The sequence below is a fragment of the Mirounga leonina genome, unplaced genomic scaffold (assembly GCF_011800145.1).
Source record: "Mirounga leonina isolate KUSES-001 unplaced genomic scaffold, KU_Mleo_1.0 Mir_91, whole genome shotgun sequence".
NCBI lineage: Eukaryota > Metazoa > Chordata > Mammalia > Carnivora > Phocidae > Mirounga > Mirounga leonina.
Window position 1 is genome coordinate 48681134 of NW_023270839.1, and position 14221 is coordinate 48695354.

The following is a 14221-nucleotide window of genomic DNA, read 5'->3' on the forward strand; positions in this document are numbered from 1 at the left end:
TTGACCATGCCTGCCAGGCACCCCCTTTCTTCCCTCTTAAAGAAAAGACTCATGACTTCACTTTTTCCACCAAATTTGTCACCCCTCTCCTCCATTTTGCTCTCCATTACAGCAAAACTCCAAAAAGAATAGTCTATAATCTCCCGCATGCTGTCCTGAGTGCAGTCTACCCAGGCCTTTCCTCCTGTTCTCACCCAAAGGTGCCCACAGCATCTGCATTGTTAGATCCAATGGTGGGTTCATGGGCCTCGTGTTACTCACCTGCTTGGCAGCATTGGATATAATTGTGCATTCCTTCCTCTACCATCCGCTGGCTTCCAGCGTGTCCCACTCTCATGTTTTCCTCCTGCCTCGTTAATTGCGCCTTCACAGACTCCGTTCTCCCCCCTCTTCTCTCCACTGTGTATAGCTTGGCCTTTAGAGTCTTCTCCATCTACAGGCACATCCCACGTGTCCTCCTAGGTCAGCTCTGCAGATGACCCCCTTACTTCTATCTCCATCCCAGACTGCTCTCTGCCAAACTCCAGACTCACATTTCCACTTGCTTTCCGGCAGCTCGGTGTGGATGTCTAAGGGCTGGCTCAAAGGTGGCCTGCAGCAGACCCACTCCTGACCTGTGTACCCCTGCTCGTCCTCCCGCTTCACATGATGGCAGCTCTGTTCTTGCAGTGGCTCGGGCCCAAAACCCTGGAGTCATCCCTGACTCCTCCCTCTCTCCCATGCCATCACTTCTGGCCTGGATTATTGCCATGGCCTCCTGTGTCCCAGCTTTGGCCCCTGATCCCTCCCCTACAGTTGTTCTTAACATTGAAGCCAGAGTGAGACTTTTAAAGTGTAAGTTAAGGTTACTGTCCTTCTTGCTCAGATAGTACAGCGGCTCCTCCTTTGACCACAAAGATCCCACTCTGACCCCTTACCCTGCGACCTCGCCTCCTACCCACTGCCACCATACCTGCTGTTCTCCAGGGCTGTATGCCTGGTAAACACCTGGGGATATTCCTCACTTATGCTCCCTCCCCCTGCTAATCCAAATGTGTCCTCGTGGCTTATCTATTTCTTCTTCTCAGAAAACAGGGCTGTGCAATACTGAGATGGAACCCAGGGTCCCAGCGTGTGGGAGACTCTAGGACTGCAGGGTAGTGATGACCTGGTGAGCAGTTCCCCATGTAACACGGGAGCCACCCACATGCTGAAGGGGGATCACCTTGGTTCTAAAGGGGGAGCAGAGCCTGGGTGAAAGGGGTGGCTACTCCTCAGCTGATTGCTGTAGGAGGGAACAGAGCCTTTTAAAAAACTGGAAATCACAGGCGCCTGGGTGGCTCAGATGGTTAAGCATCTGCCTTCAGCTCAGGTCATGATCCCAGGGGCCTGGGATCGAGCCCCATGTTGGGCTCCCCAATCAGCGGGGAGTCTGCTTCTCCCTCTGCCCCTCCCCCCTATTTGCACTCACTCTCTCAAATGAATAAATAAAATCTTAAAAAAAAAAAAAAAGAAACTGGAAATCAGACTTTTGTGTGTGTTTGTGTGTGTATGTGTGTGTATGTGTGAAATCCCCCAAAGGTTATATGTTGACCATTAATTTAAAAATATTAAATGCCTTGTGCAGGCCAAATAAAACACATCTGTGGGCCAGATGTGGCCCGCAGGGACTGTCAGCTGTAACCTCTGGCCCAGGCTGAAGGGTGGCAGGAAGTGGAGACCCCCAGGAGTGGGGTGGGAGGATGGATGCCTGCAGGAACTTCTGTGGATGGGAGGTGTCTGATTGGGGGTGAGGCAGATCACAGGCAAGATGGGGAGGGGTCTCTGAGCTCTGGGAGCAAGCGGTGTCCTCTGGTGAGAGAAATCTTGGACTAGCAGTCAGAAGCCATAATCCTGGTTTTGCCTCTTACTAGCCGTGTGCTCTGAATAGTCACCTGATCTCCGTAAGCCTCAGTTTCCTTGTCTGCAAAACGGGACACCTGATCCCTGCCCCACCCAACTCAGTATTGCAGGACAATGGTGCTGTCAAGACACGACCCAGTCCTGCCCTGCCCCTGCCCCAAAGCCAGGACAAAGTCTCTGCCACGAAGCCTCTTCCCAGCTTCCCAGGGTGGCACTGCCATCCTGCCCCCCTGGTGGCCATTCACGTTCATCCCACGTATTGCTGGGGTGTGGGGAAAGCACTGTGGGTGGGGGCGGGACCCTGAGGGCCTGGTCCTCTTCCCTCCCCCTTCCTGGGCATCCGATGACAGTGGCTCCCAGGGACTCAGGGTGCTTAGCTGCTGCAGCCACCACCCTGCTGAATCCCTCATTGTGGGAAGGCGATCTGGGCAGAAGCCAGGGGTTCATGAGAACAGAAAACCTGGGCCCGGGGGATGCCGACGTGAGACCTTTTGCTGTGTACCCCTTGTTAGAGCCACCTCTTTCACTGATGCCTGAAAGTTCCCCACCTGCGCTACCTTTGGAGAGAGCCAAGGCTGCCAGGCACTCACAGTAAGTACCTCCTGCACTTGGAAGGGGTGTTAATTTTAGCGATGGCTGCCCGCCCCCCCCCGCCCCCCCCTCCCCTGCACAGTTGGCGCAGAGGCTCCCAGCAACCTAGCAGTATACCTCTTCCCATGGCTAAGAGTTCTAGTGTTTAACCGGTGGCCTCTGGCATGCTCTGGACAGCTAGGCCCTGAAGAGAGATGGCAGCTTCACTCCCACTTCAACCTCTTCGGCTGCCTTCTGTCCACTCATCTGCTCCCAGGATCCGCTCAACTTCTTGCAGCCTTCTGACCTGAGCCCTAGGCTCACATCTCTCACAAGCCCAACAGCTGCCTTCATGTCAAATTCCACCCCTGAACCAAGTACGGCCCCTCACTAGCCACGGGGGTATCCTAGTGTCCCTGACTCAGAGCACCCTCTCCAGCTCCTAAGGTCCACCTGCGGCTTCTGGAAGCCATGCCCCAGGACCCTCTCCCTGCTCTGGGCCGGGATCTCTCGCACCCTCTGCCTACTGGACTGGTGGCTCCCACAGGGCAAGGCAGGCACAGCCTGGGCCATGGTGGGGCCAGGGAGTGTCTGCTACCCACGATGTGGGAGCGGTGTCCACGTCCACAGGCAGAGTGGGCCACCTGGGGCTGAATGGAGTCTACGTGGTGGCTATAGAGAGCTGGGCACTTACCTCGGCTTGAGTGAAGCTCACCAGGGCCTCCCCAGTGCTGCCCTGCTGGGCATGGAACAGCCGGCCCAGCCGGGGGCCCTGCACCACACGGTAGAGCAGGTGCCGGGGGTCGGTGCCTGCACTGGAGCTGGCTCTCAGGCTCTGGCTGCTGAGCGGCTGGACCGACCCTGTGAGAGGCAGAAGGGGCCTGTTGGCCTTGGACCAGGAGCCAGGGCGAGGTCTGCGACTGCTGGCGAAACAGCGTAACCCTGGCGTGTCACCTGGCCTACAAGGCATGCCGTGCTCGGCAGACCCACCTGGGCACACGGTCAGCGTCCGGCTGCCCTCCAGGGAGAGAAGCAGCTGCTTCTGGGCCGTCACTCGGAAGAAGTGTCCGGGGGAAGTGTGCTCCCCGTCGGAGAGGCTGAAGTGGAAGCCGCCGTCCAGGGCGCCTGCGGATGGGGGTGGAGTTGGGTCTCACTGGCCCATGGTGCCTCCCCATCCTCAGGGCACCGCACCTCTGAGTACCCACCTCTGTGCGAGAACAGCACGAGCCCGCCGTCTAGCTGGGCCTGGGTGAAGCTGTGGACCTCGGTGCCTGGCGCCGCCCTCAGCACCACCCGCCCGTTGCTGGGCTGCTCGATGGTGTAGACCAGGTCCTCCGGTCCTGAGTCGCTGTCTGTGCCCCTAAGGGCCTCTGGAAGGAAGGGCACCGTGGCCCCCTCCCACATCTGGGGACACAGGCCTGTGAAGGTTCTGTCCCCCCCACGCTCTCCCACCTTGCTCCTCCCTGGCTCCGAGGCCACCACCATCACACTGCAGCTCAGGCCCGGGCCATGCTGGGCTCCCCCTCACAAAGGGCCCTCCACCCCATTCACCTTCCCCTGTCACCCCAGGGCCCAGGCTCCCTTCTCTCTGCCCTAATCCTGCTTGTCCTGCAAGGCCAGCTCATGTCCCCGATGTCAGGAAGCCCCCAGCTCTTACCCTCACCAAGTTCTCTCCCTTCCGAGAACTACCCCCACCCCAGCCCTTACTGACTGTGCCGCTATCATTGAGTGGCTCTTTCTCACTGGCAGGGCGGGGGTCTCCATTTAGACCCTCCATAGTGAGTCTGGGCATGGGCTGGGCACACTCTGGGAATGGTGAGTTTGCCTCTCCAGGATGCTTATGAATGGGCTCCCCTTCCAGGTGAGGGAGGGCATGGGAGGCACAGAGGCTGGAGGGGCTGAGGGTTGGCCCCTGTCCCTTGGCATGGAAGCAGCATTGCCATGAGGGCTCAGGTGTTTTCAGTGCAGTCCCGAGGCCCAACCAGGTCGGGGAGGGGTGTGGGCAGCCCCTCCCCATGCTCAGAGCGAAGAGCAGCCCCCCTCGGCCTCCCGCCTGCCAGCAGGGCAGGATCCCATTTCTGGGATCCTGTTACGTGACTCTGGCTGGGTCAGCAACTTGGGCAGCCTCGGGGAGGGGCTCCCATACAGGGAAAACCGAGCCCTCTGGGATTCCAGGGCACCTCCCCCCAGCCCCAGGCTACCCCCAGGCCAAGCTCCGGAGGGGGGACCACCGCGTGGAGTGCCGGGCTCCTGGCACAAACACGGTGGACAGCATCACCTGCTGGCCAAGATGCCACACAGCACCATCTGCCTGTGGTTCCAGGGCAGCCGTTAGCCCGTTTGCCCACCACTCTGCTGGCCTCCCCACCGCTGCACTGCTCCCTCAGGTACATCCTCTACCATCAAAGGTGTCCAGTGCCTCATATCACAGACAGCCCAAGTCAGCTCTCTTCTGAATCCTTCCATGGCTCCTGTTGACCCTAGAAGCTGGCATCAAGGCCCTGCCCATCCACTATGTTGTGTGATCTTGGTCAAGCCATGCCCTTTCTGTTCCACCAGTAACTACCTCTGTGATCGTGGAGAAATGTTGTGACCTGCCTGGGCCCCAGCTTTGACCTCTGCTGAGTGAGGGCACTGCTGTTCTGTGGGGATGTAAGGGGCAGGAGCTCGGGAAGCCAAGGTGTGGCCTTCACCGGCTGTGGGTGCAAGTGAGGAGCTTAACCACTCTCTACCTGGAGTCCACCCTTAAGGGCTTGAAAGAACTTTCTTCAAGAGTTCTGGTCCTGAGCCATAGAAAAAGCCTCCTGCTGAAGGTGAGTCCAGGGAACAGCAGGGCCAAGGATGGCCATTCACAAGGCTGCCTGCTGCACTTATAAGTCTTCAATAACAAAGTCTCATACCTGTGTTCTATTTTCAGTGCAATAACTCTTCTCTCTTCCCAACAACCTAGTGAGGCATGTTTCCTTCAGAGAAGGAAACTGAGGCTCAGAGAGGGGAAGCTATGTGCTGGGCCTCTCTTTGGGAAGAGATGTAGGAGGTAACCCCAGGCTGCTCTCACCTTCAGGCCTGTGTTTTTGGTGAGGATGGGGGGTTGGTCGTTGACGGGCAGGATGGTGACAGTGAAGGCCACAGGATGGCTCTGGCGGTCCATCTCTGAGGCATTAGCCACCAGGACGAAGCTGTCTGTCAGCGTCTCACTCCCATCGTGCACATAGCGGATCAGCTGCTGTTCCACCTGCAGGCAGGCCCAAGGCTGAAGGTCAGGCCCCAGCAGGCCCGAGAGCAGGGTGAGTCTCAAGCTGAGCACCTTTCTTGCTCTGCCTTTGGGTGTGGGGGGAGCCTGACTCCTTCAGGGCTTCCGTTCCTGCAGGTGGAAATGGGGACAGCCATTTCTCCCAGAGTGAAGGACCGAAGGAGTCAGGGAGATGGGACAGTCATTTCCAGTTGCCCAGAGAGGAGGGAGTGACGTAAGGGATCTAAAGCAGAGGCCTTCCCTCCGTGGGAACGCCCTGTCTCCTGTGGGCCGCTCGCCCAGACGGGGAGTGCCCACGGCTTCCCCCCAGCCCTGCGCCCAGAGCCGAGCTGCACGCCCAGGGCCTCCCTGAGAGCTGTACCTCTTTCCAGGAGAAAGCGCTGAGGGTCCCGTCTCGGGGACCGTCCTCTCTCCGCAGGGCCCCGTGCTGGGGTGGCTCTAGCACCTGCAGCTCCAGGCCTGGCAGCGCGGGGAAGTAAGGCCCGGTGACTCGGAGCAGCGGAGGGGCCAGCGTGCGGGCGCCGCCCTCAGGGACGCTGAAGTTCTGCGTCTGCAGGGGGATGGCAGCAGGCAGCACCTCCAGCTCCACGCGGACACCCTCCAGGGGCGCACCCAGGCCTGAGGCCACATCCAGGGAGAAGGCGTCCCTCCAGGCCTCCGGGCGGGAGTGCAGGTACAGGACCCTGCCGGCATCCACCGCCTCCTGAGAGAAGCTCTGCACCGGGTCCAAGCTGGGCGGCCCGGCCGCCGAGGCGCTGTGGGACAGCATCACCAGGTAGCCGGCCCGCGGGGGGGTCTTCACCGAGAACACAATGTCAGCGGGTGCCACTGCCTCCTGGGCTGCCTGGTTAATGGAGGGTCACAGAGGGAGGCTGTCATGGTCCCTAGGTGGCCAGAACAGGCTCGATCTCCCGGGGAGGGCTGCAGACACCACCGCTTGCTTAGACGCACAGACGCGCTCTCAGGCTCACACACACAGCACCCAGACATGCAGCTGGTCACGGGGGTTGGGGGTGGGGTAGGGGGGTGGGGGCTGTACCCTCGTGCTGCCCCACCCTGTCACATGCCCCCAGATTCAGTGACACAGATGTGCAATGTCAGCACACACTGATGTGTGGACACAGACACACACGTACATCTCACACGTAACACGCCCTTGTAACACGCATGCACACACACATACACAGAGGCAGCCCCTGCCCCCGCTATTGCTACTCTTCACCACCAGAGGGCGTGCCATCCTTCTGAGAGGGACGGGCGCCACACAGTACAGGCTTTACGGGGCGAGAAGACCCAGGTCCCGCCCAAGGGCCACTGCGGGCTCCCTCACCTGATGGGCCAGCTACAGAAGGCTACACGTCACCCCCAACTCACACTCCTGATCCGGTGCCTTTGCCTGGAATACTGTCTGTATTCCAGAATTCTGTTCTCTCTGCCGGGAATACTGTCCCCTCATTCCCTGCTACTGAAACCCCAGACTCTTCAAAGCCTGGCTCAAATGATGCCTCCTTCAGGGCAAAGCCTTTCTGATGCCAGACATGTTTAGTCACAGTCTGCCCCCAAATCCGGACAGCCGGAACCACTCAGAAGGGCTCAGAAATAGGCAGTGTGGCAGAGAGGGCAAGGACTGGCCTGAGGTCACACACTGGGTCAGTAGGCCTGCTGGAAGGCCTGTGGTTGTTCTGTGAGGTTCCTGGATGGTCAGCAGCTCTCCAGGTCCTTAGCCTGGACTGGGGTCTGGGAAAAGAGCTGAGGACACGGGAGCCTGGAGATCAAAGAAGTCTGTCTCCAAGGCCTCTGGTCCTCAAAGTCTGTACCCATGAAAATCTCCCAGGGAACTTATTATTAGAATGCAGATTCTCGGGCTCCACTTCAGAGATTCCTCGGTCTGGGTGGGGCCCGGGAACCCGCACGGTCAGCACAGCATGTGCGTGTGTGCACCTGACGTGTGGAGGCACACATAGCTCGTGGGCAGACGCGCAAACGCCCCCAGAGACTCTCAGGCACGCCCCAGTGCACGTGTGCAGGTGCAGACCCAGGGCACGGACAGACGCCTGACCTGGCAGTCACCTCAGGCTCATCCCCGAACAGCCAAGCACACCTGGCAGGAGGGCTCGTCAGAAGGGCCCCCTTCATCAGGCCTCTCACCTCTGCCCGTCCCCCGGCCCTTTACCTCCAGCTGATCCTTTCTGATCTCAGCCGCCTCCCCCTGGAAGACGTAGATCTTCTTGTGCTGGACCAGATGCAGTGGGGCCAATGGCCCCTCTAGGGCAATGGTCACTTGCAGGGTGGCGTCTGTGTGCACAGGCCCTGCCTCCACAGAGAAGGCCAGGGTGTCTCGAGGGCTGAGGCTGCCGTCGTGGCTGTAGAGAATGGCCCCGTCCAGCAGGTCCTGTTGGGAGAAGGCCGTGGCTGGCTGGCCGGCCCGGAGCAGCTGCCCCCAGTGTGGGCCGGCTGTGACACGGTAGCGGACCTCATCCCCACTGCGGATGTCGAGGTTGGTGTCCAGGTGGAGCACAGCGGTGTCAATGGTGCCCTGGCCTCCTTGAGGGACCACAAGGCTGGAGCCATTGGCCACGTGGAGGTAGGGCTCTGAGGCCTGCACCTCGAGCAGCGCGGTGGCCTGGTGCTGCCCATCAGACACCTGCAGCTGGATCCAGCCGCGGTCGGCCCCCGAGTGCACAAACAGGACTCGCCTCTTCCTGAGGTCCTCCTGGGTGAAGCGGTAGATGGGCCGCGTTGGCTCATCCACGGCCACGATACTGCCAAAGAGGAGGTCCTTGCGGGTCAGTACCAGCTGAGCGTCAGCAAAGCCGGAGTCGGCATCACTGAAGGCCACGTCGTCTGTCGTCAGCAGCCGCTGCCCAGCCCGGGCCACGTGGAAGATGCGGCTGATGGTCTGCACGGGAGCATGGTCGTTTATGGGCTGGATGGCCACGCGGAAGACGCCCCGCACCTCCTCCCACGCCATGCCACCACTGCCCTCACTCTGGCGGGTCGCCACAAAGGGGATATCGTCTTCTGTGGTCTCGGAGTTGTCGTGCTGGTAGACCAGCCGGCCCTGCAGCAGGTCCTCGTTGGTGAAGGATGTCACCGCGGTGGCCTTGTCTTGTGCCCCCCTCCAAACCAGCCTCCCATGGCGGGGCCGCTCCATGACCTCGTAGAGGTAGTTGGCACTGTTGAGACTCTTGACGAAGAGGTGGTCAGCAGAGAGGGTGCCCTCGCCACCCTCCGGCACCGAGAGGAGGATGTTGGTGAGGACGGGAGCGTCCGGGTCACCACCAATGTGGATGGGGAAGGTGTAGAGTGGGGAGAAGTGCGGCGGGGCTGTGACACGGAAGCGGAAGTTGTCCTCGACTGTCTCTGAGGTGCGGGCCGTGGCCCCATAGGTCACCCGGCCGGCCTGCAGGTCATCCTGGGTGAAGCCCTGCCCGTCAGAGAGCCGTGTGCCCTGTAGCCGAAGATTGCCCTTCCTGGGGGCCTGGACCACCTCATAGTGGAAGGTGGTGGGGCTGGAGCTTGCCTCCTCCTCCAGGGTGGCCTCCAGGTGGGCTGTGGTGAGCGCCTCCTGCTGGGTGTTCTGAGTGCGCAGCGGCTCCAGCCGCAGCAGCCGCACTGTGGCTCTCTGGATTGTCACTGGGAAGGACAGATTGCTCAGGGTCTCCTGGCCCACCTGCACCTCCAGGGCCAGCTTCTCCGTGGTGTCCTGGGTGCGATGCTGCGGGTCAGTGCTCAGGTATCTCACGCGGCCCTGCTCCACATCCCGCTGCTGGAATGCCTGTGTGGCCCGCCACTCGGCACCCTCGGCCCCACCTGCCCCCTGCTTCTGCAGCTCCCCGAACTGCAGGGCCTCGGTGACTCGGACCAGCACGCTCACATCCTGCCCCACGGCGTTGGTCTCCACTGACAGGTTGGCGGGCAAGACAGGGGCAGCGGAGCCCTGGGCCAGGCGCAGCCCTGTGTTGTGGCGGATCTGAATGGTGGGCCGGACAGCCACCACCTTCAGTGTGGCGGGAGGGCTGGCCTGCAGCCCGTCACTGACCCGGAACGTCAGGTCCTGGGCTGGCCCACTTCGGTGGACATAGACGAGGCTGCCCGCCTCCAGCTCCCGGCAGGAGAACTCCGTTGCTGGCTCCCCAGGCTGGTCTCGGCGCTCCACGGGGAGGCCGGTGGGGGTGCCAAGGAGCTGGAAGGTGAGGCCCTCGCAGGCAGAGTCTGGGTCGTAAGCCTGGAAAACGTCGGGCCCCAGTGGCTTCTGTGTGTGCTCCAGGATCACCATGAGGCTGCCGTGTGGGAAGATGATACGGGGTGGGTCGTTGACGGGGTTTATCTGGATGGGCAGGATGTAAGTTTGGCCCCTCCGAAGGCAGGAGGGCACGGGCCCCCTGGCTGTCACGGACACCTCCAGCATCAACTGGTCGGAGGTGTCCTCAGAGCCATCGTGGACGAAGCGGGCCTTGCGGTTCACCACGTCCAGGAGGGTGAACATTTTCCGCACCTGGGCACCGGGGATGTCTAGCTCGAGCTCACCGTGGCGTGCCCCGCGGCTCACGCTGAACAGCACCTGAGATTTGCGGAGCTCGGCCTCGCTCAGGTCCAGCGTGGGCTGCACGTGCCGCCATTCGAGCCAGGCCGTGCCACCCTCGGCCACCACCAGCGGGCTGACGGTCAGCAGCTGGGTGAAATTGGCAAAGATAGGAGGCAGCCCTGGTTCAGGGACGCAGGGCTCAGGCAGCTCCACGGCCAGCCAAGCGTCAGGTGCCAAGGTGGAGAAAGCTTCATACGGGCCATAGGGGTCCTCCTCATACTCGTCTTCCTCCAGCCTGCAGCCGGCCGCCATGCCGCGCGTCAGCAAGGCTTCCCGGAGTCCCTGCCTCTGGCCATTGATGCTGAGGTCCTCCATGCAACCCAGCAGCGAGGCATTGACGGCCCCTGGGGCCAGGCCCAGGCGGTGTTCCCGGAGATGGCGAGAGGAGTCAGTGTCCAGCCCCCCCAGGAGGAGACTGCCACGTGGGTCCAGATAGCTGAAGACCCCACGGTTGGAAGTCCGTGTGGGGTACTGGTCCACGGAGATTTCCAGCTGGTGAGCATCCACGTGGACGCTGACCTCATGGGGTTGCCCATCGGCCACAGGCACGCTGTTGTGGAGCAATACCGTGCCCTGGCCCTTCTCCACCACAGCCCGCAGGTGGCCCTCAAATATGTCCACGTAGATGAAATCCCCATGCCGGCCCCCTGCCTGGAAGGCCAGGGGTGCCTGTTGGCTCCGAGTGGTGAGTATAAACTCCAGGGTGCCTTCCTCCCGAGTGCTCCAGGCAGGGAAGGCAGCCAGTGAGTGGGGCCCAGAGAAGCCCAGAGCCACACTGTCATCAGCAGAAAACTCTTCAGCGCAGCCCTCGTGCACGCCTGGGGTCAGTGGTCGCAGCAGGTTGCGGCCATTGAGGGTGGCAGCGTGGAGACAACCCCTCAGGGGCCTGCTAGCTCCCTTCAGGTAGGACAGGCTAAGGCTCCCAGGGCCCCCCAGGAAGATCCCATAGGGGACCTCCAGGGGAGCCCCCAGGATGGGGGCTGAGGTGTTCAGGAGCCCATCGACGGACATCAAGGCCTCGCTGTCTGAAACGGTCAGCTCCACGGTGTGGAGGGCGGAGTTGCTCAGCAGAGTCTCAGCTGGGGTCTGCAGCCTCAGCTCCTCCTGGCCCAGGGTGAGTCTGACCTGGGGAAAGATGGAGGAATGGGAGTGGGGGCAGCACTTTGAGTTCATCTGCTTCTACTGTTAGAACATAGCGGGTCTGCCAGAGCAAAGTGCCCAGAGTGGAGGTCCTGGGACAGGGGCTTCTCAGGCCACCACTGTCTCCTTCCTGCCACCTCTACTCATCCCCCAAACACTCACCAAAGTGATCTCTGAGTCAGGTCTAGATGGGCTCTGGGGTTCCTGATGGGAATCAGAGAACTGGCATATAGCACGATGCTTTCCTAGAGATTCAGTCTGCATTTTTTACTCTCCCCAACTTTCCTATGGGGGAGATCCACCAGAAAATCACCTTGGCATCCAGAAGATTCACCCCTGGAATAATGAGCACCTGGGAATCCCCTGAACACCTTGGGGCCACAGGGGCAGCCAGGCTCACTGCTCAGGGATGGAGAGCCCAATTCCGGGTGCTCTCTGTGTTGAAGGTTACATAAAGAAAAGCTCCTGGATCTGGGATGAGGGATCCTTGGGGAGAGGAGAACGCAGTTCTGTCTCTCCAACATTGGCACCAGAACTGGCTCTGGTGTGGTGTTCCCACGACCGGATGGTAGAATGGGTGGTGGCAGAGTATGGGAACTGGAAGAGCAGAGCACTAAGAACTGTGGCCTTGCGAGTCCAAGTACGGAGCACCTCCACAGGGCTGTACCTGGCCGAGAGCGAGAGCATCAGGCCTGGGCTGTACCTGGCCTTCGCTCAACAGTGACACCTTGTGGCAGTGAGAAGCAATGGCAGCAGCAGGTGCTCTGACCGTCCTTGTCCTCTCCCCACTGGGGTGTGGAAGCTGATGGCTTTCCCAAATTTGGACTAAGACCTCAGGTTCTCAAACTCTTCATGGTTAGGGGGGAGCCTCAAGAGAGAGCTCCAGAGGACTCTTTGCTACTAAAGCTTGTGGTGACTGGCAGGATGAAACGGGAAAACGGAGAAGCCTTGGCATACTGGTTGTTTCTGTCACGGACAGACAGCGGCACGGCGGGGTGACTGGTGCTTGGCAGGGGCGCTCACAGGGTTGCTGAGCCCCAGGAGAGGGCACCCAGCCCAGGGCAGTGCTAGGGGACGCGCTGAGACGGGGGTGGGGCAGGGCCAGGCCCAGGGTGTGTGGTGAGCGAGGGCCTGGCAGCGAGAGGTCAGAGACGGCCATCTGGCCTGGGGCACAGGCCCGCAGCGAGGGAAAGGGCTGGCCGGGGGGTTCCGGTGGGAGTGTGGGGGGGACGGCTGCAGGGCGCAGCCAGGTCACGAGGGAGCCACGCTTTTGGCTGTGCTGTTGTTCACCTCACAGTGGAGACCTAGAGACCCCGGGGCGAAAGTGGCTCACACAAGGTCACCCAGCTGGTTGGGGGGCCATTCAGGGCTGGAGGAGGAGGCCAGCAGGGAGGCATCACTGACCTCTAGGTATCCAGAGTGGAGCTGCAGGAGGAGGTGGTCCGCTTGGCCTGCTGCGAGGAGAAGCAGGGCTTCAGGCTGGGACGTGGAGAATTGTAGCTGGAGGTCTATATCGGTCAGAATCGTGGCCACAGGCACCTCCAGGTGGTTCTCCCCGAAGAAGGAGGCTGTGTGAGAGAGGGGGCTGGGGTCAAAGTGCGGACTCGTGCCTGGAGGAGGAGAGGGGCTGCAGAGGATGAGTAGGCTGCAGGAGGGACTTCATGCTGGTGCAGCTTCGTGGTTCTGTGTGGCCCATCACCTGCTTGGTCCTGGCACCAGAAGGCACAGCCTCACCTTGTGTCCAGCCCAGACCTTGGCTCCAAAGGAGGCCAGACCCATTCCAAGCAACTCACGTTTCCTCCTCAGAGGTTCCTGGGGCCAGGGGCCTCGGCCAGCTCTAACTCTCCTCCCCTGGGCCCTAGAGGATTCTCCATCCTGGGTCTAGTCCCTCTCGGGCCTAAAGGAAAACCATCCTTGACTGGGTAACCTGGCCTGATGGTCATAGCCCCCGAAATGGAGTTCCAGGAGAACCATCCCTACCCCACACTGATCCCTGCTCAAATTCCTTCTCCTAAATGCCCTATGCTTTGGTTCTTGGGCAATGCTTTCCATGCCATGCCCTCCCACTGTGGTGCTCAGAAGGCAGCCCACCCATCCCGGCTTCTCTCTTGGGCCATGCTTCCAGATGTCTTTGGGGGTGGGGGTGGCAACTCGTCAGACTGAGTCCACTGGGAGCAAAGGCTCTGAGGCCAGATGGAGACCACGTGCAGTGCTGGACCCCAAATGGGCTAAAACTTCCTGCATCACCCCATATTGCTTCCTGCTGCAGAGCTATTGATAGTCCCTGGTGAGTGGTCAGATCCGGCCCTATTGTTTCCACCATGGCTGGGGAGCCGTTGATGACTACAGCTGACTTTTCTGAGCCTGGGTCTGTGGCTAAAGACAGGGCTTGGGAAGGCTGAAGGTTTGCTGAGCAGGCCAGAGGGCCCAAGTCCAGATGGCCTGAGCAGGCCATATCTGGGGTTTCCCAAGGCTGGTGGTCACTGTGCAGGGCCCCTTTGGTCCCACACTGAGATACCTCCTCTTTTTAAGTTGCCACCTTCTCCAGACTGTTTCCTAAAATTAGCCTCCCTTGACCTCCAACCAGCTGCAATGATTTCTGGTTTATTCTTTTTGCAGAGATTAAGGCCAAGTATAACTTTGACTCTGTCCCCCAGAGGTCCAGGGCTAGGGAAGGCAGGGTGGCGGCAGAGGGGGCGGCGGGGACAGGAATGGTTTAAAAAGGCAATTCATCTCTCTGGGGCTTCTGATGGCCTTGATAGGGATGATGTGGCACCAGCCACATACAT

The 14221-nt window shown here is 60.5% G+C and overlaps 2 protein-coding genes across 3 annotated transcripts in view; one reads left to right on the plus strand and one right to left on the minus strand.

Moving 5' to 3' along the window:
• SNX33 (sorting nexin 33) overlaps positions 1-14221 on the plus strand; it is a 64909-nt gene that overhangs the window by 30294 nt on the left and 20394 nt on the right. Inside the window, exon 2 of one of the 2 annotated variants that reach the window (XM_034994265.1) lies at positions 2394-2472. The exons of the other annotated variant lie outside the window; for it this stretch is intronic. Coding sequence (XP_034850156.1) covers positions 2394-2472 — 79 coding nt within the window. The remainder of the gene's footprint in view (positions 1-2393; positions 2473-14221) is intronic. 2 annotated transcript variants of the gene reach the window in all.
• The window catches only part of CSPG4 (chondroitin sulfate proteoglycan 4), a 35576-nt gene that overhangs the window by 3915 nt on the left and 17440 nt on the right, over positions 1-14221 (minus strand). Inside the window, exons 2-8 of the mRNA XM_034994263.1 lie at positions 12837-13000; positions 7878-11417; positions 6066-6548; positions 5510-5686; positions 3657-3855; positions 3442-3576; positions 3146-3312 (exon numbers count right to left, since the gene is read on the minus strand). Coding sequence (XP_034850154.1) covers positions 3146-3312; positions 3442-3576; positions 3657-3855; positions 5510-5686; positions 6066-6548; positions 7878-11417; positions 12837-13000 — 4865 coding nt within the window. The remainder of the gene's footprint in view (positions 1-3145; positions 3313-3441; positions 3577-3656; positions 3856-5509; positions 5687-6065; positions 6549-7877; positions 11418-12836; positions 13001-14221) is intronic.